Source organism: Mobula hypostoma, chromosome 6 (genome assembly GCF_963921235.1).
Source record: "Mobula hypostoma chromosome 6, sMobHyp1.1, whole genome shotgun sequence".
NCBI lineage: Eukaryota > Metazoa > Chordata > Chondrichthyes > Myliobatiformes > Myliobatidae > Mobula > Mobula hypostoma.
In genome coordinates this window covers 66,860,877-66,883,479 of record NC_086102.1, presented here as the reverse complement: position 1 = coordinate 66,883,479, position 22,603 = coordinate 66,860,877, and the positions used below count along the sequence as shown (strand labels likewise).

The window sequence follows — 22,603 nt, the reverse complement described above, 5'->3', positions numbered from 1 at the left end:
ATGCGGCAATTCCTCATATCATGCTGTGTCAATCATAGATGAAGTCAAATCAGCTTGTCTCGCGCTGTGACGAAGTCTTCCAGGGAGCAAACACTGGAGAGCAGCACCCACGGGAGAGCTAGCCCACAATCCAGCATAGATTCCAGCATGGTGCCTCTGTTCTCTCCCACACCACCTCTGGTGCCTTCTCCCAGGGGTATGTTGTAGAGCAGAGAGACCTGTGGATGCAGTACGTAGTTCCCTGAATAGGGCAACACAGTTAGGCAAGGTGGTGAATGATGCATTTTGGATGAGATATTGAGTACAACAGTTGGGATGTTAATGCTACATCTGGATAGGGTGTTTGTGATATTACGTCTCGGATATTGTGTGCAGTTTTGTTTGCCATACTATAGGGAAGGATGTACAGTTGTCCCTCGGTATCCGCGGGGGATTGGTTCCAGGACCCCCTGCGGGTACCAAAATCCGTGGATGCTCATGTCCCTTATATAAAATGGCGTAGTATTTGCATATAACCTACACACATCTTCCCGTATACTTTAAATCATCTCTAGATTACTTATAATACCTAATACAATGTAAATGCTATGTAAAATAGTTGTTATACTGTATTGTTTAGGGAATAATGACAAGAAAAAAAATAGTTTGTACATGTTCAGTACAGACACACCATTGTAGCTCCTCTGGGAACACTGATGCTGCCTCGGCATTGGCCAATGCCGATTCTCCCGTGATCTTTAAGTTCCTGACGCTGTAGCGCTTTACATAGCTAGCCAGCCATCCCTTAATAGCCTTAAACTCCTTCCTCTCGCTCACAACACAAGTAGTGAACGAACGAGACGCGAGGCGAACAATGCTCAAATGACGAGTGCTGGACAGTGACTGAGGATCTGTCAAGTGGCGGGAGGCTACAGCAGGTTATGCCTACACATCACTTCATTCACGTGGATTCAGTGTAGGGCTTGGCGCGTGGCAAATTCAAGTTTTGCTTTTTGAAACTTCCTGGAATTTTTTTTTCAAATATTTTCAATCCGCGGTTGGTTGAATCCGCGCATGCGGAACCCATGAGTACGGAGGACGGACTGTATTTAAGCTAGAGTGATTGCAGAAAAGATTTACAAGGATATTGCTATGAGTAGAGGGCTTGAATTATAAAGAGAGTCTGTACCGCTGGGACTATTTCGCTTGAAATGAAGGAAGCTGCAAGGTGACCTTGGAGAGGTTATTAAATCATGAAAGGTGTAGATAAAGTGGGTTTTCATAGTCAGTTTCTTAGGGTACGGTAGTCTAAACTGAGGGGGCATAAGTTTAAGGTGAGAAAGGAAAACAATTAAAGGGGACCTGAGGGGCAACTTTTTCATACACAGGGTGGTGGGTAGAGGAAGTGGAAGAGAGAAATAAAATTAAAATATTTAAAAATACTTTTGGAGATGCTCATGGATAGGTTAGATTAAAAGAGATGTGAGGCAAATACAGGCAACGGGGCTGGTTCGGGAAGGCACCTTGGTCAGCAGAGATGGTTTGGGTTAAAGGGCCTGTTTCTATGCTGTATGGTTCTTTGTCACAGAGAATGTGCCAATTGCACACAGGCAGCACACAGACTTGTTGTTAGGAATGAACCTGCCTCTGCTAGTGCGTAACCTGTAATGGTCCACAGCAGGATCAGCCTGGTTATCTACTTGTTGTTGAGCTGGATGGTGGGACTTTGTTTCTGCCTATCAAGTCTTGCTGTGCATTATTGGTTGATCTATGTGATGAGTTAGTCTTGAGGAAATATTCTCTTTTACTGGGCAAGTGTATTTTCAAGATGGTTTATCTCAGAAGCAAGATCACACCAAATAATTGACATATTTATTGATGTGTTGAAATAAAACAAATACTGATTTCAACTGGGAGAACTGGTTTTAAGTTTGTAACCCATCAGCTTTATAATATATAACTTTCTATTATATCAAATCACTGCATTTCATGTATAATGTGCAGAAAGTATGTGTTCAATTAATGCTGATTTCGTTAAACTGTAGACGACCTAGCAGTTTCAACCCTTTTAACATTATTGGTAGAGAGAAGGTACTTTTAAAGTAAGAATAACCCAGAAGCCCCTTTGTAAAGTGGTGGTTTCCCGCTTTGTATATCTAGTTCCTGCCCTTGTAATTGTTGTGTCTTGTACCATGTTCACGTGCATATATTTTTATTTTCCGGAGAAGGTTCTAGAACATAGAACATAGAACAGTACAGCACAGTACAGGCCCTTCGGCCCACAATGTTGCGCCGACCCTCAAACCCTGCCTCCCATATAAGACCCCACCTTAAATTCCTCCATATACCTGTCTAGTAGTCTCTTAAACTTCACTAGTGTATTTGCCTCCACCATTGACTCAGGCAGTGCATTCCATGCACCAACCACTCTCTGAGTAAAAAAACCTTCCTCTAATATCCCCTTGAACTTCCCACCCCTTACCTTAAAGCCATGTCCTCTTGTATTGAGCAGTAGTGCCCTGGGGAAGAGGTGTTGGCTATCCACTCAATCTATTCCTCTTATTATCTTGTACACCTCTATCATGTCTCCTCTCATTCTCCTTCTCTCCAAAGAGTAAAGCCCTAGCTCCCTTAATCTCTGATCATAATGCATACTCTCTAAACCAGGCAGCATCCTGGTAAATCTCCTCTGTACCCTTTCCAATGCTTCCACATCCTTCCTATAGTGATGATGCATTTAATCCTGGTCTGTGTAATGCTTGTCTCTGGTTTCTCTGTCTGGTGCTATTCTTGTGTTCTTTGATGGTATTGGATGTAGTAAGGGAATATATTTACTTCATAAATAAGGATGAAATACTTGAAGTACATTGGCCAGTCAATAAAAGAGGCATATAATAGGAGAAGGTAGCACACTTACCATATCTTGCCTTTATTTAGTTAGAGATACAGCGTGGAATAGATCCTTCTGGCCTAACGAACCGCACTGCTCTGCAACGCATCTATTTAACCCTAGCCTAACACAGGACAATTTACAATGCCCAGTTAATCTACTAACCAGTACTTCCTTGGACTGTCGGAGGAAAGCTGAGCACCCGGAAGAAACCTACGCAGTTCACGGGGCAAACGTACAAACTTCTCACGGACGGTGCCAGAATTGAAATCGGAACTCCGGAATGCCCTGAGCTGTAATAGCATTGCACTAACTGCAATACTATGGTGGCACCCTCAAAGACAAACAGTGACCTGTAAAACTACAACTGGCCCTTTCTGAAGTTTTAGAATTGAAGCATGTGTTGTTTCTTTGCTCCCTGCTTGTTGCTTTGCTGGCAAGTCAGAGGCTGTGCATGTAGCTTGCCCTTGAATAAATTTTTTTCACTGTTCCATGATAAATTGTTTACAGTGTTGTTTAACTGCAACACCTTGAGATTGATCAGTGTCCAGATTCCATACCAAGTCAGTGGTGCACAACAAGGCCACCTTTTTACCCAAGAACCAAGGGCTGTAAGTTCCAAAAGTGCATGAGGTTTAAGGTGTCATGCATTACATAACAAGACCTCCATCATTATCAAGTGAAAGGCTATCCCTGCATAAACACTACAAACACAGAGAACCAGCAATGAAGCAGTGCATCTTGTCCCTGGGGCTGGAGGAGTGGGGGAAGAGTGTTTCCAGGGGAGGGAGAGGGAGGATAACAAGAGTGATGTTTGTTAGGAGTAGAAAACTGGTGCTTTAGTCAAGGAAGAAGGTCTGATTTTTGGGAACTTACTTGCTTGTCAAACACCAAGAGCATGGGTAGGAGCTGGGTTGAGGCAAAGACAAGAGTTGGGCTGGCTGTGAGGTGGGGTATTTGGAACGGGAGCTGTTGTGCTGTGCTGTACTCCCTCTGTATTAGTAACCCAGGCATTTCTGGACATCACTATGCATGTCTAGCATCTCACTGTTGGCGCATCATACACATAAAGGACATTTTTAGAATATGGCAGACTCAGTGTATCTTGAAGTATGCCCCAGTTTCCCTTGATAATTTTCCTTTATTGCATAAATGTTCTTTCACTTGACAGAATTTAATGGAAATGATTTTTTTTACATTAAATGTTAAAATGGAAGATTCAAAACCATTTAACTTAGGAATGCTTTTTAATTCCAAATTTGCAGATGAAAGAGAAGATGTTCAAAAGAAAACATTCACAAAATGGATAAATGCGCAGTTTGTCAAGGTAAGAGAATACCATAGTGATCTGTGGATTTGAAATGATGTGTGGTGTGCTGAAGTTTTGTTATTTAATCTGCTTGAAAGTATTGAACTCTTTGGAGTTGAACATGTATTGTTTGAGAATGTTTTTTTCCATTACATCAGGGAATCTGATTCATCTCGTGCAACATACAAGCTTAGCACAGCAGGATGTGTTTTGTGGATAAAAACTTTTTGTGATATTTTATTCATTAACTTGTATGCAAGGATTTAGTTGCATTGTTTTTAATCCTATGACCTAGTAATTTACAATAGATTAGCAGTTAATTTTTAAAAATGTTTAAGATTACTGTCTCTGGAAAATATATCTGACCCTTGATGTAAGTATAAATTGTTTCTGCCATTGCTAGAAGTACCTTTCTTTCAGGTTTTGAAACATTTGATTTTTTCACATAATTTTTTATCCTTGCTGAAGCTCACGATATTTATGGTAGGAAATGGAAAATGTTAGTTCACTTCATTTTCTGAACTTTTGACATGAAGTACTTGCAAGCACTGCAAGCAAAATGAGGTATAGAGTAAAGCACTTCAAATTTGGGATTCATGGCACTGTTTGTTGCACGGAAGAGGTTGTACCCCAATGGTTACAAGCATGGTACAACATATAAATGACGTGGCTGCTAAATGATCAACAGTTTTGAGAGTGTCGATATGAGCTTAGATCTTTGAAACCTATTTGAGGTTGGACTAATACATTTTTACGAAAGCAAATGATTTCTTCTGTGAAGCAAGGCTGAATTTAATGTTAAATATCATGAAAATATGGTGCTGTTTTAAGCACTAGATTGTTTTAAGGGACATTTAAGTAACCTCGATACAGAGGTCAGTGATGAAGCAGTGGTCCTTGCAGTTGCTGCTGATATTGAAGGAAACTTTCCATGAAGATCTAGAGATGCGTGTTCAGGATTTCATTTTAAATTGCAAAGTGTTAACAGCTAATTAGAATGAAGCATTTTTCATAGACGTCAAATCAGGAAGCATTAATTATCTTTCCTTTGATGGAATATTTTCATTATTTTACTTAGTATGAATTAAAACTGTCAGTGTACCATGAGATTAAGCTATAAAATGTAAAATTTAGTTATGCATTTAAACATATAAGTAAGTTTATTCTGAGGACGTGGACACTCACCAAGACTATGCGAAAGTCTCTCGATGGTTGCTATACACGAATGCTCTGGATGGCTCTTGATGTGAGTTGGCAACAGCACATGACGAACGTCGAGCTCTATAACGACCTACCGATGCTCACCACTAAAATCGAGGTGAGAAGACTGCAACTAGTGGGGCACTGTCTATGCCGCCCCGAGCTACCTGCCAGCCTAGTCATCATATGGGAGCCCAAGAAAGGGAGGATGAACCCTGGGCCCCCTCCCAAGACTATGGTCAACACGCTCTTAGAAGACAGCGGCGCGGCTAATGTAGATGAACTGAACACACTGATGAGGGAGAGGGAGAAGTGGAGAGTCAGTCATCGTGCCCGATGTGGGCCTCCTAGGCCTGAGTCGACGTAGTAGTAGTAGTTATTCTGAGGAAGTACTATTCCTGGTACACAGTTATTTTTTGTTGTGGCAGAGAAGTTGATGAATGGGAACTGTGGATTTTATGTGTAGTTTTAAAATGGAACAGTAACTCCTACCTTGGTGGATTTTTAACTCTGATTCATTCACATCTAGTTTTTAGTTCTTGAAACAGAAATTCAGTGATTACTTTGGACAAGTGTGCAGAGGTGCAAACATTGGAGGAGAAGAAAATAATCATCAATGGCAATTTCTGCAGTTCTGTATTTAACTGCAAATTTGTGCACATAAAACGTTTTGTTCTATTTCCTCCATTTAGTGATGAACATTGAACCTTCATTTATCATTGTTGCAGCATTTACACATTCATTTGTCAGATGCGGTGTACTTGTCCAGCTCAGACATTTGGACTGATGCCTATCTTCACCAAAATCATTGATTTATAAATCAGTAGTTGTATTACATTGTCCAAATTTGACCACCCCATCCCCCACTCGGTATTTGAGGAAAGAAGAGAATTAATGTTTCTGATTGAAGCCCTCTGATGAGAGAAATTGAATGAAAGCTGTGAAATGATGATTGTAGGCAACACAAATGTAGAAGCACCCAGCCAGATTGTTCTGTGCCAATAGAGAGAGAACAAAACTGAGCTAATATCACAGAAGGGTGACTTGGAGTAGAAATTTCCATTTCTGATACAGTAGAGAAAACAATTGAGATGAAGTGGTTGCCTGGTGGAACTGAGGTGCTGTTTCCCAAGCTTAGTTGAGCCTTATGGCAAAATAGAGGTTCAAAGCTGATTTTGATGGGAGATTGAGTTGTTGTCTAAAAAGGATGGGCCTTTGGGATGCATTCAGTTTAGTTCCCTTCATTTCTGTGTCCACATCTTGTGTGGAAGGAAGCAAAAGAAGGTATAGATTATTGGCCCAGAAGATACTTGAAAAAGTGATTGTGGCTTTTTTAGGTTTATGCCGAACATAAATGAAGACAAAGATGATACAGAGGTTAAAAAACATGGGCCAAATGTCAGTAAATCTACCGACACTAAACAATAGTTGAAGTATTTTTTCAGTCAAAAATGAACAAAATGTGGTAAAATGCTTTCCCTGCAGGCCTAAACAGCATTTGTTCAAAGCTTGTTTACATTTCTTAAAAAAATGATTACAGGTTTCCCCCGCCATCCGAAGGTAGAGCGTTCCTATGAAACGGTTCGTAAGCCGGAATGTCGTAAAGTGAAGAAGCAATTACCATTTATTTATATGGGAAAATCTTGTGAGCATTCGCAGACCCAATAATAACCTACCAAATCATGCCAAATAACACATAAAACCTAAAATAACAGTAACATATAATAAAAGCAGGAATGATATGATAAACACACAGCCTATATAAAGTAGAAATACTTTTCCACAATCGTTACTGAACTGTTCTCCGTAGCGAAAATCTCACGCGAGCGCCGTCGGCAGAAAATCTCACGCAAGCACTGTCAGCAAAAACACTCTGTCCAGTAACCTTTAAGTGGTGAAGCTGCCAAATCATACCAAATAACGCGTAAAAATACACAGCCTATATAAAGTAGAAATAATATATGTACAGTGTAGTATCACTTACTGGAATTGGGAAGACAGCGCCATGCATACGGCTGATGGTGTGTCAGACTGAGTTGTCGCAGGTTGGGTGGTACAGTGGCCCCCACCCTCCAGGCCGCCGACCGATACATTGCCGTGAAGCATGCAGGGGTCCAGCGGTAGCCAGAAGGCACACAGCACATCTTTAAGAAAAAAGCCGAAATAAACAAGCTAATTAATTAGGTGCTGCCCGACATGTAATTTTCGGCCCAGATCAGTGCCGATTTCCGATTGCGTCGTCTCTGATCTGGGCCGACAATTACGTATCGGCAGCACCTAATTAATTAGCATGTTTATTTTGGCTTTTTTCTTAAAGATGTGCTGTGTACCTCCCGGCTACCTTTACATTCTCCGCGAATCGGTATCTGTCTGTGGCCTGGGGGTTGGGGTGGTGGGACACTGGGGTGTCATCTCGTTGTTTGTTTCCATTAGAGCAGGCAGTTCATCTCCTGCTATCTCTGCCCGCCTCGATGTCGAAGGTCGAGGTTCGTCGTCTGCTGTGGCTGATGTGGAAGGCTTGCTTGACTGCTGAGCCTCGCGCATTTTTCTATCACACAGTTCTTTGTAAGGACTCAAACCATCCTGCAAATATCCCCTAAACTGACGTACCCTTTCAAAATTAAAGTTGTATTTTATCATTACTCATTCGGTTTCGATTGTTATCCTTTTTTCTTCCAATTGCATCAGCTCTTCATCTGTCAGTTCTTGGTCATGGGATGCCAAAACCTCTTCAACATCATGTTCGTCAGCTTCCACAAGCCAAACTCACGTTGTCCTTACTTCGTTCACCACGATCAAAACGCTTAATTATGTCTAGGTTTACACTAAGTGTAACACCCTTATGAGCTCTTTTAGGCTTTTCCAATACCATAGAACTCACCTTGCAAACGGTTGCTCACAGGCACGTGTTAAAGCAATGCCGGCGAGAATGCTGTTCCGAATCCGGGGGAGAGCGGCTGCTCGGGGTGCCTTTTATCGCGCGCTGATTTTTTTTTCATAACAGTGAAAACACCTGAAAGCAAAAACAGGGTACTAATGTAGGTCTTTCGTAACAGTGAGGTTTCGTAAAGTGAACGTTCGAAAAGCGGGGGACACCTGTAATGTATTGGCTTAGTACAAATAGCCTGAAAAAGATTGGATACAAATTTGGGGATTTAAATAGGAATAATCTTGGTAGTTATCAGAGAGGTAAAATATCAGAAGTTATCAGAGAGATTTGTAAATCACAAGTAAGAGTATAGTCTAAAGAAAACACAGGTAGCTTAGAGATCCAAGTCACAGAAACTATGAGGTGCCTTCCTTTTTTTGGCAATCTGCCATGATTCCAATCTTCACCATTGTTATAGATGTAAAAATACTCCATTTGACACAACTTCAGCTGGTCGTTGCCGGCATACCTGTCCCACGTAGCAAAGTTCTTCCAGGAGAACGCCTTTGACCACAGGGCCATCAGGCAGTGGTCGGCGCGTAGTATCCTGCAGGCACTGCAGGAGAAGGACGTGATGGACACAGTGGGGTGGTTCCCTGAGCAGACTGTCCAGTTCATCTGGCAAAATGCCTCATCGCCAGATCTCACCAACAGGCACCAAGACCTCGCCTGGCTGGCGGTGAGAGGGGCCCTCCCAGTCAGAGCCCTCCTGTACGCCCGGAACGTCGTCTCCGCACCCCACTGCCCACGGGAGAACTGCATTGAGGAGGAGTCTGTGACCCACCTCTTTGCACATTGCCAGTTCGCAAAGAGGGTGTGGAGGAGGATGGACGGGCTAGTGTCACGTTTTATCCCCAGCAGCTGCGTAACAGACGACTCTTTGATCTACGGGCTGTTCCCGGGGACGCACACGGAGACCAACATCCGGTGCTGCTGGCAGATCATCAACTCGGTGAAAGACGCTTTTTGGTCGGCCCGAAACTTGATAATCTACCAGCACATGGAGATGTCCGTGGGAGAATGCTGCCGACTGGCACATTCTCGGCTGCCGGAGTACGTGCTGAGGAATGCACTGAAACTCGGTGCAGCCACCGCAAGGGCCCGGTGGGGAAGGACCACAGTATAGGTTTTTCCACCCGTGGGAGTGGGAGTGGGAGGGGTCACTGGGCGGGAAGCATACCCCTCAACAATGATATGGTAAGCTGAACTACTGGAGTGCCATGTGGGTGGCTATAAATACGGATATGTACTGACTATAATGGAAATGTATGTAAAGGATGAAAAGTTATTGAATGGTTTATTGTATATATTTATTTTTGAGTAAAGTATATTTTGAAATAAACAAAAACTTCAACAGAATGCTTAAAAATGGCCTGAATTCTAGTTAAAATACAGAATTTATTCATTGGTCTTGCTGTTTGAATAGAAGATCATTTTTGCAATGCTGTTGTTCACTTAAGTGATTTTAAACATTCCTAGCCCTGCATACGAATTGTCTTGGGTTTGAGATGGGTGATTAATCTGTCTATGTATGAGCCTTATGGGACTATGCAGCCTTTCTCCAAATTATTCATATCCAGAGTAGATCCACTTGCAAAGTCAGATTTCTAATCCTGTTATTTGGCAAGCTGATGAGTGGGAGCCATTTAAAAACAACAAGTCTCATTGGGAGTGAATTTTACTTGAGCCAATAAAAGAAAGCAAGATGTAAGCGGAGCGGCAATTGTGTGAGTGGACATCGTTAAGGTGGTCAGGCTTTGGCTAATGAGATTTGGGTGAGAAGAAATGAAGGCTTTGGGTAAGTTTTGAGTAAGTTTTTATCTTTCTTTGTCTATTAGTACAAGGCTAGTGTGGTGAGAATGGGTCCAGGGTCAGTGGTTTGTTCTTGGTGTGAAAATTAGGAAGTTTGGGAGACCTCCAGTCTCCTTGATAACTATATCTGCACAAGGTGCATCCAGGTGCAGCTTCTTACAAACTGTGTTGGAGAATTGGAGCTGTGGTTGGATGATCTTTGGCACTTGAAGGAGAATGAGGAGGTGATAGATAAAGAGCAACAGAGAGGTAGTCACCCCTAAGTTGCAGGAAGCAGTTAGCTGGGTGACAGTCAAAAGAGGGAAGGGAAATGAGCAGTTACTGTGGCCATTTCCCTCAATAACAAGTATACTGCTTTGGATACTATTGAGGGGATAACGTACCATGGGAAAGCCATAGCGACTTGGTCTCTGGTACCGAGTCTAGCTCTGTAGCTCAGAAAGGAAGTGGGGAGAAGAGGAGTGCAATAATGATAGAGGAATCCATAATTAAAGGAACTGACAGGAGATTCTATGGATGTGAAAGAGACACCTGGATAATATGTTGCCTCCCAAGAGCCAGGGTCAGGGACATCTTAGATCAGGTCCACAGCATTTTAAAGTGCGAGGGTGAGCAGCCAGAAGTGTGGTACATATTTGTATCAATGAGATTGGTAGGAAAAGAGAAGGGGTCCTGAAGAGAGAATATGGGGAATTGGGTAGAATGCTGAAAAGCAGAATCTGAAGAGTAGCAATCTCTTCATGTCATGTCGCATGCCAGTGAGGGCAAGAATAGGATGATTTGGCAGATAAATGCATGGCTGAGGAATTGATGTAGGGGGCAGGGTTTCAGATTTTTCAATTGCTGGGATCACTTCTGGGGAAGGTATGACCTGTACAAAAAAGAATGTTTTAGATCTGATCATGAGAGGGGCCAATATCCTTGTGGGCGTGTTTGTTAGACATGTTGGGAAGGGTTTAAACTAATTTGGCAGGGGGATGGGGACCAGAGTGATAGGGCTGACTATGGTACACAAGTAGATGCAGTTTATGGTTTAGAAAGGGATAAAAATTTGACTTCCAGTAACATGGCAAAACTGAAAAGGGTGATGAATATAGGACTGAAAGCATCATATTTTAATGCATACAGTATACAGAGTCGGTAGATTATTTTATAGTGCCGTCAGACAGTGGCAGGTGTGATGTGTGGGTGTCATGGAGTCATGGTTGAAGGAAGATCATTGTTGGAAGCTTAACATCCAAGGACACACATTATATCCAACTGACAGGTAGGTAAGCAGAGGAGGTGCAGTGGCTCAGTTAGCTAATAAAATGAAATCAGATCATTAGAAAGAGTGACATCAGATCAGAAGATGTAGAATCCTTGTGGATGGAGGTAAGAAACTGCAAGAATAAAAAGACAATGATGGGAGTTCTCATAGGCCTCTGAACAGTAGCCAGGGTGTGGCATACAAATTGCAACAGGAGATAGAAAAGGCTTATAGAAATGGTATGTTAAAATAGTCATGGGGATTTCAATATGGAGGTAGATTGGGATAATCAGGATGTTGCTGGATCCCAGGAGAAACAATTTGTAGAATGTCTATGAGATGACTTTTTAGAACAGCTTGTGATTGAGTGCATTAGGGAAAAGGTAATTCTGGATTGGTTGTTGTGTGATGAACGAGATTTGGTTAGGAGCTTATGGCAAAGGAACTCTTGAGAGACAGTGATCATAATCTGGTAGAATTCACCCTACAGTTTGAGAGGGAGATGTATCAGTATCACATTGGAGTAAGGGGACCTACTTTGGCATGAGAGAAGAGCTGGCCAAAGTTGATTGGAAGGGGAGATGAGCAGGGATGATGGCAGAGCAGCAATGGCTGGAGTTTGTGGGAGCAAACCAGAAGGTGCACGGTAGATACGTCCCAAAGAAAAAATATTCTAAAGGGAGGATGAGGCAACTGTGGTAAAAAAAAGGGAAGTCAAGGGCAGCATAAAAGCAAAATAGAGGGTAAACTATGTAGCAAAAATTAGTGGATAGCTAAAGGATTGGGAAGCTCTTAAAAACCAACAGAAGGCAACATACACAACACGCTGGAGGAACTCAGCAGGTCGGGCAGCATCCGTGGAAAAGATCAGTCGAGGTTTTGAGCCGGAACCCTTCGTCAGTCCTGAGTTCCTCCAGCGTGTTGTGAGTGTTGCTTTGACCCCAGCATCTGCAGATTATTTTGTGTTTAAGAAGGCAACATATACAGTGCCTATAAAAAGTATTTACCCCTTGGAAGTTTTCATGTTTTATTATTGAATCACAACATTGAATCACAGTGGATTTAATTTGGCTTTTTTGATACTGATCAACAGAAAAAGTCTATTTCGTGTCAAAGTGAAAACAGAACTCTACAAAGTGATCTGAATTGATCACAAATATAAAACACGAAATCATTGATTGTGTAAGTATTCACCCCTTTTAAAATGACACACCAAATCATCACTGGTGCAGCCAGTTGGTTTTAGAAGTCTCTTAATTAGTTAAATGGAGATGTTTTTGGAGACCTGTGTGCAATCAAGGTGTTTCAGTTGATTGTAGTAAAAATGCGCCTGTATCTGCAAGGTCCAACTACTGGTGAGTCAGTATCCTGGCAAAAACTACGCCATGAAGACAATAGAACATTCCAAGCAACTGTGTGAAAAGGTTATTGAAAAGCACAAATCAGGAGATGGATGCAAAAAAATTTCCAGGTCACTGAATATCCATTGGAATACAATTAAGTCAAACATCAAGAAATGGAAAGAATACGGCACAGCTGTAAATCTGCCTAGTGCAGGCCGTCCTCAAAATCTGGGTGACTGTGCAGGAAGAGGACTTGTGAGGGAGGACGCCAAGAGACCTATAAAAACTCTGGGGAAGTTACAAACTTCAGTAGCTGAGGTGGGAGAGATTGCGCATACGACTGTTGCTTGAGTGCTTCACCAGTTGTAGCTTTATGGGAAAGTGGCAAAGGGAAAGCCACTGTTGGGGAAAAAAAAACTCACGTGAAATATCAACTAGAGTTTGCCAGAAGGCATGTGGGAGATTTTGAAGTCAGTTGGAAGAAGGTTCTATGGCCTGATGAAACCAAAATTAAGCTTTTTGGCCATTAGACTAAACGCCAAGTCAAACACTGCACATAATCAAAAACACACCATCCCTACAGTGAAGTAAGGTGGTGGCTGCATTGTGCTGTGGGGATGCTTCACTGCAGCAGGCCCTGGAAGGCTTGTGAAGGTAGAAGGTAAAATGAATGCAGCAAAATACTGTACAGGGAAATCCTGAAGGAAAACCTGCTGTAGTCTGCAAGAAAACTGCAACTTAAGAGAAGATTTGTCTTCCAGCACGACAATGACCCCAAGCATAAAGCCAAAGCTATACATGAATGGCTAAAAAACAACAAAGTTAATGTCCTGGAGTATCTAAGTTAGAGTCCCATCCTCAATCCAATTGAGAGTTTGTGGCTGGCCTTGAAAAGGGCTGTTCACTCATGATCCCCATGCAATCTGACAGAGCTTGAACAGTTTTATAAAGAAGAATGGGGAAAAATTCCAGTGTCCAGATGTGCTAAGCAGATAGAGTCTCAAGGCTGTAATTGCTGCCAAAGGTGTATCTACTAAATACTGACTTGAAGAGCTGAATACTTAGGCAATCAATTATTTTGTGTTTTATATTTGCTAATTAATCTAGATCACTTTGTTGAGATCTGTTTTCACGTTGACACGAAGTTTATTTTCTGATATACAAGTATCCCCTGGTTTTTGAAAGTTTGCTTTATGCCCCTTTGCTTTTACGAAAGACCTATACTAGTACCCGTTTTCACTAACTGAAGGAAATCCAAAGAGGATTTTCGCTTTTACGAAAAAAGGCGAAAATTGAAAATAGCGTTCAGCGTTTGTTTTGCAGCGAGCCGTTATAGAGGCAGCACGCACCCCGAGCAGCGAGAGTGGCGCCGCCAAGCTCCTTCCCCGGGAACTACACTCAGTATCTCAGCAGCAAGCCGCCATAGCTTTGAACTGTGTCTGTGAGCATCTGTGCTTTATCTCGATTTATTGTGTGCATCCGTTAGCAAGATGTGTCCTAAGGTATCAGAAAAGCCTAAGAGAGCTCGCAAGGGTGTTACACTTAGCGTAAAACTGGATGTAATTAAGCGTCTCGATCGTGGTGAACAAAATAAAGACATTGTGCATGCATTGAACTTTCCTGCATCCACCATTTGTACTGTTTACACACAGAGAGAAAGAATCTTGAATTGGTAGGTTATTTTTAAAAAAATTTCCCATATAAATTAATGGCGATTGCTTCTTCACCTTACACCATTTTGGTTTAGGAAAGGTTTCATAGGAACACTCAACTTTCGGATAGCGGGGGAAACCTGTATAAAGAATAAAAGGGAAGCGAGAGTAGATATCGAACTACTGGAATATTATTTCGGAGAGATAGCAATGGGGAACAAAGAAATGACAGATGAACTCTACAAGTATTTTGCGTTAGTCTTTACTGTGGAAGACACTAGTAGTGTGCCGGAAGTTCAAGAATGTCGGGAGGCAGAAGTGAATATAGTTGCAATTACAAAGGAAAAAGTGTTGGGGAAGCTGAAAGATCTGAAGGTAGATAAGTCACCTGGAGCTGATAGACTACACCCCAGGGTTCAAAAGAGGTGTCTGAAGAGATTGTGGAGGTATTACTAGTGATCTCTCAAGAATCACTGGACTCTGGAATAGTTCTGGAGGACTGGAAAATTGTAAATGTCACTCCACTATTTAAGAAGGGAGGGAAGCAAAAGACAGGAATTTATAGGTCATATAGCCTGAATTCAGTGGTTGGGAAGATGTTGGAATTGCTTGTTAAGGATGTGATTTCGGGGTATGTGGAGGTACATGATAAAAATAGGCCGAAGTCAACGTAGTTTTAAGGTTCCCCAAAGATTAACTTGCAGGTTGAGTCAGTGGTAAGGAAGGTTAATGCAATCTTAGCATTCATTTTGAGAAGACTGGAATGTGAAAGCAGTATTGTACCCATATTGTACTGTCTCAGTACTTTTATATTTGTGTGCTGTAGCACTTTTTATTCGCAGTTATTTTGTAAATAACACTATTCTTTGCATTTCTGGTTGGATGCTAGCTGCTTTTCATTGGCTTTGTATCTGTACTGGGCACAATGACAATAAAGTTGAATCTAATATTATCTAATGTACTACTAAGGCTTCATAATGCGTTGGTCAGGCAACACTTGAAGTATTGTGGGCAATTTTACACCCCTTATCTGAAAAGAATTTGCTGGCATTGGAGTGTGTCCAGAAGAGGTTCACAAGAATCATTCCAGGAATGACAGGGCTAACGTTTGAGGAGGTTTGATGGCTGTGGGCCTGTACTAGCTGGAGTTCAGAAGAATGGGGGGGGGCGGGGGAGGGAAGAAATCTCGTTGAAACCTATCAAATATTGAAATGCCCAGATAGAGTGGATGTGGAGGGGGTATTGCCTATTGTAGGGGTGTCGAGGACCAGAGGGCACAGCCTCAGAATAGGACACTCTTTTGAGCAGGGATGTGAAGGAATTTCTTTAGCCAGAGGATGGTGAACCTGTGGAATTCATTGCAACAGACAGCTGTGGGGGGGGCTAAGTCATTGGGTATATTTAAAGCAAAGGTTGTTAGATTCTTGATTAGGAAGGGTATCAAAAGTAACAGAGAGAAGGCAGGAGGTTGGTGTTGACAGGCATAATAAATGGGCCACAGTGGAATGGTGTAGCAGACCGATCGATCCAATGGCCTAATTCTTCTCCTGTGTCGTGTGGTCTTCTCCACATTCTCAGCATCTGGGGCAAGTGGTCAGAGCAGTATCTACTATCTAATGATGCTGGATTTCTAAGCATCAGTTTGCCTGCAGCCAAATGATTTACCTGGGTAATGGGTGTTGGTCTTTTTTTTAAATTAGGTTCTTTCTGATTTCTTGCTTTCTTCCTTTCTGGCTGCCTGTAAGCAGGCAAATTCTCAAGGTTGTATAATTTATACATACTTTTTAATAAATGTACTTTGAATCCTTTGAGTCATTGAGAACCGAACATTAAAGCTGTGCGTACATGCAGAAGCAAACAAACCCTGGTCCCTTGCCAATTGCACATTTACATTTGTGCACTTGTGTTTGGAGTGTCTTGCAGGGTTTGTTGAAATTTTTAGTGCGGCTGTGCCTTATTTGCTACTTGTTACCAATAAGTTCTTGAGTCAATTATAATGTCCCTTTACCATCTTGGCTGAGACCAGTTACAGTATATTAAACCAAGAATATCCCTGTTTGGTTAGACAAAGTACCCCACTATATTAGCAATTGAGTGATGTTAAAATATAAAGGAAATTATTCCACAATCTTTGCAATTAAAATTTTGTTGTCTTCTTTTGTACTTCACTGCTGAAATGCTTTGTCATTTAGTGCTGAACCCACCAATGCCATCTGTCAGGCTTAGCAACTTCCTCTATATTCTGTCAGAATCAGTTCTTGTTTACCTCATAAACAGAAGACCTGAAGCTCACATCATAGCTAACATAATGTTAAACTAATCTTCAGTCAACTTCATTATCAAGTTTTAGAGGAGATGATAATAGATCATTAATTATTTATGTGATCTCATGAATAAGATGTGTCATTTTTTTCGTTTCACCTATTGAATGCAACTGGTGGAGAGATCTTGTCAAACGTTCAGTGTCTATTCAGAGTGAGCTGATACTGCGTTGGTGTTATTCATTGTAATAAATTCAGACCTTTTATCATGAGGATTATCATCTCAATATCTATCTTATCTTTCTAATGCAAAGTGTGTGCCCCTATCAGAACAAAGTAAAAGCATCTCATTTGAACCTGATCAGAATAGTCTGTGTTTCACTTCATCACCTAACTTGATAAACACAAGTAGGAGTGTGTTTTTTTCCCCCTTGCCCTTGCTTTGCTTTTCAGTAAGGGTATGAGTGATTTTATTTTACCTTTACATCAGTTCTGTGCTAAGGAAGCATCACTTTGTTCCTATAATCTCCCAGAGATCTGTCAACCTATGCCTTGAATATTCTCAAACAACTAAGCCTCCAAAGCTGCCTTCGATAGTGAATTGCACAGATATGTTACCCTCTGACTGTGTGCCTTTGTTGGAGAGGGGGGTGAATTACTTCAACAATGCCCTGAAAGACTGATTTTGAGAGTATGACCCCTAGTCCGAGGCATTCCAGCCAGGGGAAGCATCCCCTCCCTGTGTGTTTCAGTGTTGGAATACTGTTGTTTGCTGATAGCTGTAGGCATAATAGAATATTGATGCAGAGCTTTCACTTGGGAAATTCAATGGTCTGGATAGAGTATGTTAGTTTAGATTGTATGTAGTCTGTGGAAGCACTGATTTTAACAGGCAGAATTATCTTTCTTAGTCTATGATTTCTTACATTTATTCTGTGCAGTGGTGTGACTGGAATTCTAAACTATCGGGCAATCTTGACAGTTACTTGGCATTTCACCCCAAGCTATTTTGCAAAAATCTATACATTTAGTGTTCCGCATTTATCACAAATTGACACCATTGGGTTGTTGGAGGTGTTGAGAAAAGGAGCTCCTTTCTTGAGAAAAGACATAAAAACAGGAACACCATTGATTTTGGGTGCACCTACTTATTCTCTGGCATGTGGCTTCAGAGTGGTTCCCAGAGTAGGGGTGGGGAGTGCTTTAGAGCTGCTTGTCTGCTCCTCTCTCATTTTAGTAGTAGGTATTATCTATTTTGGGAGAGTATGGTTTTTTTAAAAAAAGTGTTCTCATTCCATTAATAATCAAAAAGAAATGGTCGCCTAATGAAGAGAAATCTGGCACTCTTGGGTATACTTAGTCCATTTTAAAAGCTTCCAGGCATGTAAATGAAGGAATATACCAGCCCTCCTTTTGGTTATTGAATGACAGATGTGTTTAAGTGGAAGTATGGTAGCTACTGAAGCGTACATTGATCAGCTTCATTTGGAATGGAAGTGAGAGAGCAGAACTGACCGGTAACCTAATGGCTAAGTTAATCCAGGGAACACATAGCACTTCTACTTTTTTTTCTTGATATCCTAGATAACATACTTTTAATCAGGTGTAAGGAAATAAAGCACTGTTATTGGATTAATTATCAATATATTAACTTAATTATTATGGTTAGTTTTTTCCAGTCATTTTGGTTGATTTTTATGGAGTTAAACAAAGTTATGGACAAAATAATGTACAGAATTTTCCCAATATTCTGTACATGAATCATTTAAGGTCTTGCAGGTGCACTGTTTGAAATCATTGTTTAGCTTGGGTGATTAATACCTTTAATTTGGGAGGGATAGTGTCTCTGGAATGTTTCACATTTGTCCAAATTGGACCCAATTGTCTCTTGCCTTTGGACGGTTTCATTCCTGGCTGTGAATGGTGCTATAGATAATTATGTTTGTGCCTCTCACTGAAGTCTAGCATTATCATTGGCAATTAGAGCTTCAATTTTGTTTCCAGAGAGTGTTATCAAATTGATTTCTTGTTCATTACACTGTTGCTCATCGCTGGTTCATGTTTGTTAATTCATGTCTTCAGACATCATATAAAATATATAATCCTTGGTCGTCTGGAAAATAATAAGGTTCAAAAAAGGATCTTTTTTTTCAAAAGTCACAAAGCTGAATTTATTGCGGGAAGGATAAATTTGGTGATTGTGCAGACAACACCATGCTTGAAAGGCTGGATGCTCTGTTATATGTGGTCATATTTCCCATTAATTAGACACTGTGGATGGAGTTCAAACTACACAAATTATGTGATTTGTCAGCATCAAAAAATGAAGGCTGGTCCAATATTGATGTTCCTTCACTTGCTGCAACCAGCACAGTGAGTTTGTTTAAGCTCCTATGCAGCTGAGGACATCTGGAGGCAAGTTTTAAGCTGTTTACTGTGTTCATTATTTTAAAAATCTGAGAGAAAAATCAAAATCTTTGCTTTCTCCATAATACAGTATTGTGCAAACATCTAAGGCATATTTATATAGCCACATCATGACAGTAGAGGAGGCCATGTATGGACATATCTGAATGGGAATGGGAAGCAGAGTTGAAGTGGGTGGCTACCGGGAGATCCTGTCTGTTGTGGCGGACAGAGTGGAGGTGCTTGACGAAGCTGTCCGCCAATCTGCGTCGGGTTTCACCGATGTAGAGGAGGCCGCACTGGGAGCACCGGATACAATAGATGACCCCAACAGATTCGCAAGTGAAGTGTTGCCTCACCTGGAAGGACTGTTTGGATGATGAGGCTAAACTCAGGTTGGAGGAGCAACACCTCATATATCGTCTAGGTAGTCTCCAGCCCCTTGGTATGAACGTAGAATTCTCCAACTTCTGGTAATTCCCTCCCCCTCCCTTCCTCTATCCCTATTTTACATTACCTCCCTCATAGTTCTGCCTCCTTCTACTATTGTTCTCCTGCCAATCACCTCTCTGCTTCTCCTCCCCCACCCCTTTGTCTTAAAAATTACTTTTTTTTCAACTACCAGCATTCTTCAAACCCTCCCCAAAGTTCTTCCTTCAGTCCTGACGAAGGGTTTCAGCCCGAAACGTCGACTCATCTTTTCAACTGATGCTGACTGACCTTCTGAGTTCCTCCAGCGCCCTGTGAGTGTTCCTTTGACAACAGCATCTGCAGATTATTTTGTGTTGTAATTTTATGTATTGCACTATACTGCTGTTACAGAAAATCAAATTTCATGACATACGGGAGTGATGATAAACCTGATTCTGATATCGTGGACTGAGAGTGGGAAGGGGGGCAGGGAGAGGGGAATCCTGGTTGGGAAAAGGGGAAGGGAGAGGGGAAAGTGCCAGAGAGGCATTATGTAATGATCAATAAACCATTGTTTGGAATCAAATGGTCTTTCCTTGTGTCTCAGGGCTGAATATGTCCCAACAGCCCCTGGCACTCCTCTACCTACCTGTCCCACACACCTTCCATAGCGCTCCGCCCTTGCAAGATTCCCACCAGATTTACAAACTCCTCTCTGTTCCACATTGACAAATACAGTAGTGTGCAAAATTCTTCGGTGCCCAAACTACATACTGTATGTGTACCTAAGGCCTTTACACAGTGCTCTATAATGATTTAAACATTGGTCAGTGTCTTTAAAAATTAGTTCCAAAATGTGACATCTGCAGTACAAGTTGTGAATGCATCAGTTTCATGGTGGCCCTGCTAGAACTGCAGCCTCAGTTCCAGAGACCGAGATTTGATCCTGACCTCTGGTGCTGTCTGTGTGGAGTTTACGCGTTATCCCTGTGAATGCATGGTTTTCTCTGGGTGTTTCAGTTTCTTCCTACATTCAAAGAGTGTACAGATTGATAGGTTAATTAGCCATTGTAAATTACCATAGTTTTCAGATGAGTGGTGGAGTCTTGGAAGAATTAATGGGATTGTATGAAATGGGATTAGTGTGGGATATATGCAAATTGATGCTTGGTGGTCAGCACAAACTCTGTGGGCTAAAGGACTTGTTTCTATTTCGGTAGGCGTCTGAATCCATGTACTATGGATGCATTGAAGTGATGTCTTGTTGAGTTGTGGAGAGGACATCCTGAAAAGCTTCAGATGCTAGAAATCAGAAACAAAAAGAAAAAAGCATTGGAAAGATTTTGCTTGTCAAGCAGCATCTGTGAAAAGAGAAAGCGAGCCAGCGTTTCAAGACTGAGATCCTTCCTCAGTCGTTGGGCTTTGTTTTGATGGAAACTGACTGACTTTATATGCTGATGCTGTTTCACATTCCATGGCCACCGTCTGATCTGAAGCTGAGTTTTTTAAACAACAGACTTTTTGCTTGTTCAAAGTCTAGTTTAAGACCCACAGTTTAAAATTGAGTGTTTGGCATGTGGGAGAAGCTAGCTACAGTGCAGTAATTGACCTTTTCATCCTTCAACAACAAATGTTCTTTGGTGCAGATGTTTTCAAAGTCGCGCAGTTCAAGGAATTCTACATCTACACAGTGGGCTTTTACCCTTCGTTCAGGATGCTTGCCTGGTTGTTCATCAACATTCCTGACATTGAGAGGGCTTTGTTCTGGGTTGTGGAACCACTTAGCTGTTTAGCTGCTGCATTTGATGTTTGGCTTGCCCTGTGTAAGCAATGAATTATTTTGTACCTAATTATAATATCTACCTCATTGTTATTCCTGCTTAAATGCCATGTTGAATAGCTGAACTATCTGAATGAAATGTATCTTGAAATCGACTGGAATAACAAGCATGACATGGTGCCAACTTCTATGCCTATCCCCGAAAGCGCTCATTCTGTGTCACTTTGCATTAAATATTGCTACAAAAGCAAAGGTCAGGAATATATCTGAACAGTGAATTCAATATCTAGGGTCAAATGCTGAAAAGAAACAGCTCCCAGATCAGATCTTCATCATGTGAGGTTACCCCTAATTCGCTTTGTCATAAATCAACATAAAACGGGCAGTCATCTCCCAAGAAGTTTGGGGAACTTGTCAAATCATCTGTTAACATAGATAACATAGATGACATAGAAACATGGAGTGTGGCCTCCTTTGCTGAACAACATTAAGGAGAGAGTGCAAAACATGGTGTGTGATCAAGGGCCATGACAGAGGCTGGAGGCATGCGGCAGTCATGGTCGAAGGAGAGGAGAAGTTAATATCCTGCACTCATTATTTGGGGCTGGTCAGAAGATGTTAAAGGTAGTAGCAAGTGACTTGAGAGAAAGAAGAAAAGCTTTGTTGCAGGAGTTGGTGCATAAGATAGACCTTCATGGGCCAGTTCTGGGCAGGAGGGAGTTGTTCAAAATGGACATCAGCAAGGCTAGGATTCAGGACCCTGCACGGAATTGACTAATATAATTAGGCAGAGTTTAACTAACTTGGCTGAGGTTTATATATCCAACATGAAGAGAAGAATCATGTGCACAAAAGAGTGGACAGTTTGTTTGTTAATGAAAGTCAAAGTTCACTACATAGATAACTACAGCACAGAAACAGGCTTTCTGGTCCAACTATTCTGCTGGCTTGGCCTTCTGCCTTATCTTATGTAGCTGCACTTGAACCTAGCCTTCATAACTCTCTCATCTATGTACCTTTCCAAACTTCTCTTGAAATGTTCCAATTGAACTTGCATCGATGACTTCCACAGCAGCTCATTCCACACTCACACCACCCTTAAAGGGAAGAAGTTCCCCCTCAGGTTCCCCTTAAATACTCACCTTTCAAGATCTAGTCTCACCCAACCTGAGGGGAAAAAGCCTGCAAACATTCACCCTATCTACACCTCAGAATTTTGTATACCTCTATAACATTTCCCCTCATTCTCCTGTCATAACCCATTCAACCTTTCCCTATAACTCAGTCCCTCATGTCCTGGTATTATCACTGTAAATGTTCTCTGCACTCATTCATGCTCATTGATATCACACTGAGAGACAAGTAAGAGGAACATTGAGGGT

At 41.6% G+C, this 22,603-nt stretch overlaps 1 protein-coding gene across 9 annotated transcripts in view; it reads left to right on the top strand.

Moving 5' to 3' along the window:
- Positions 1–22,603, top strand: part of dmd (dystrophin) — a 1,998,855-nt gene that overhangs the window by 369,027 nt on the left and 1,607,225 nt on the right. For all 9 annotated transcript variants that reach the window (XM_063050913.1, XM_063050911.1, XM_063050907.1 and 6 more), the window contains exon 2: positions 4,135–4,196. Coding sequence is in view for 8 of the 9 variants with exons in the window: in XM_063050911.1 (XP_062906981.1) it covers positions 4,135–4,196 (62 nt within the window). In the remaining variant the exon portion in view is untranslated. The remainder of the gene's footprint in view (positions 1–4,134; positions 4,197–22,603) is intronic.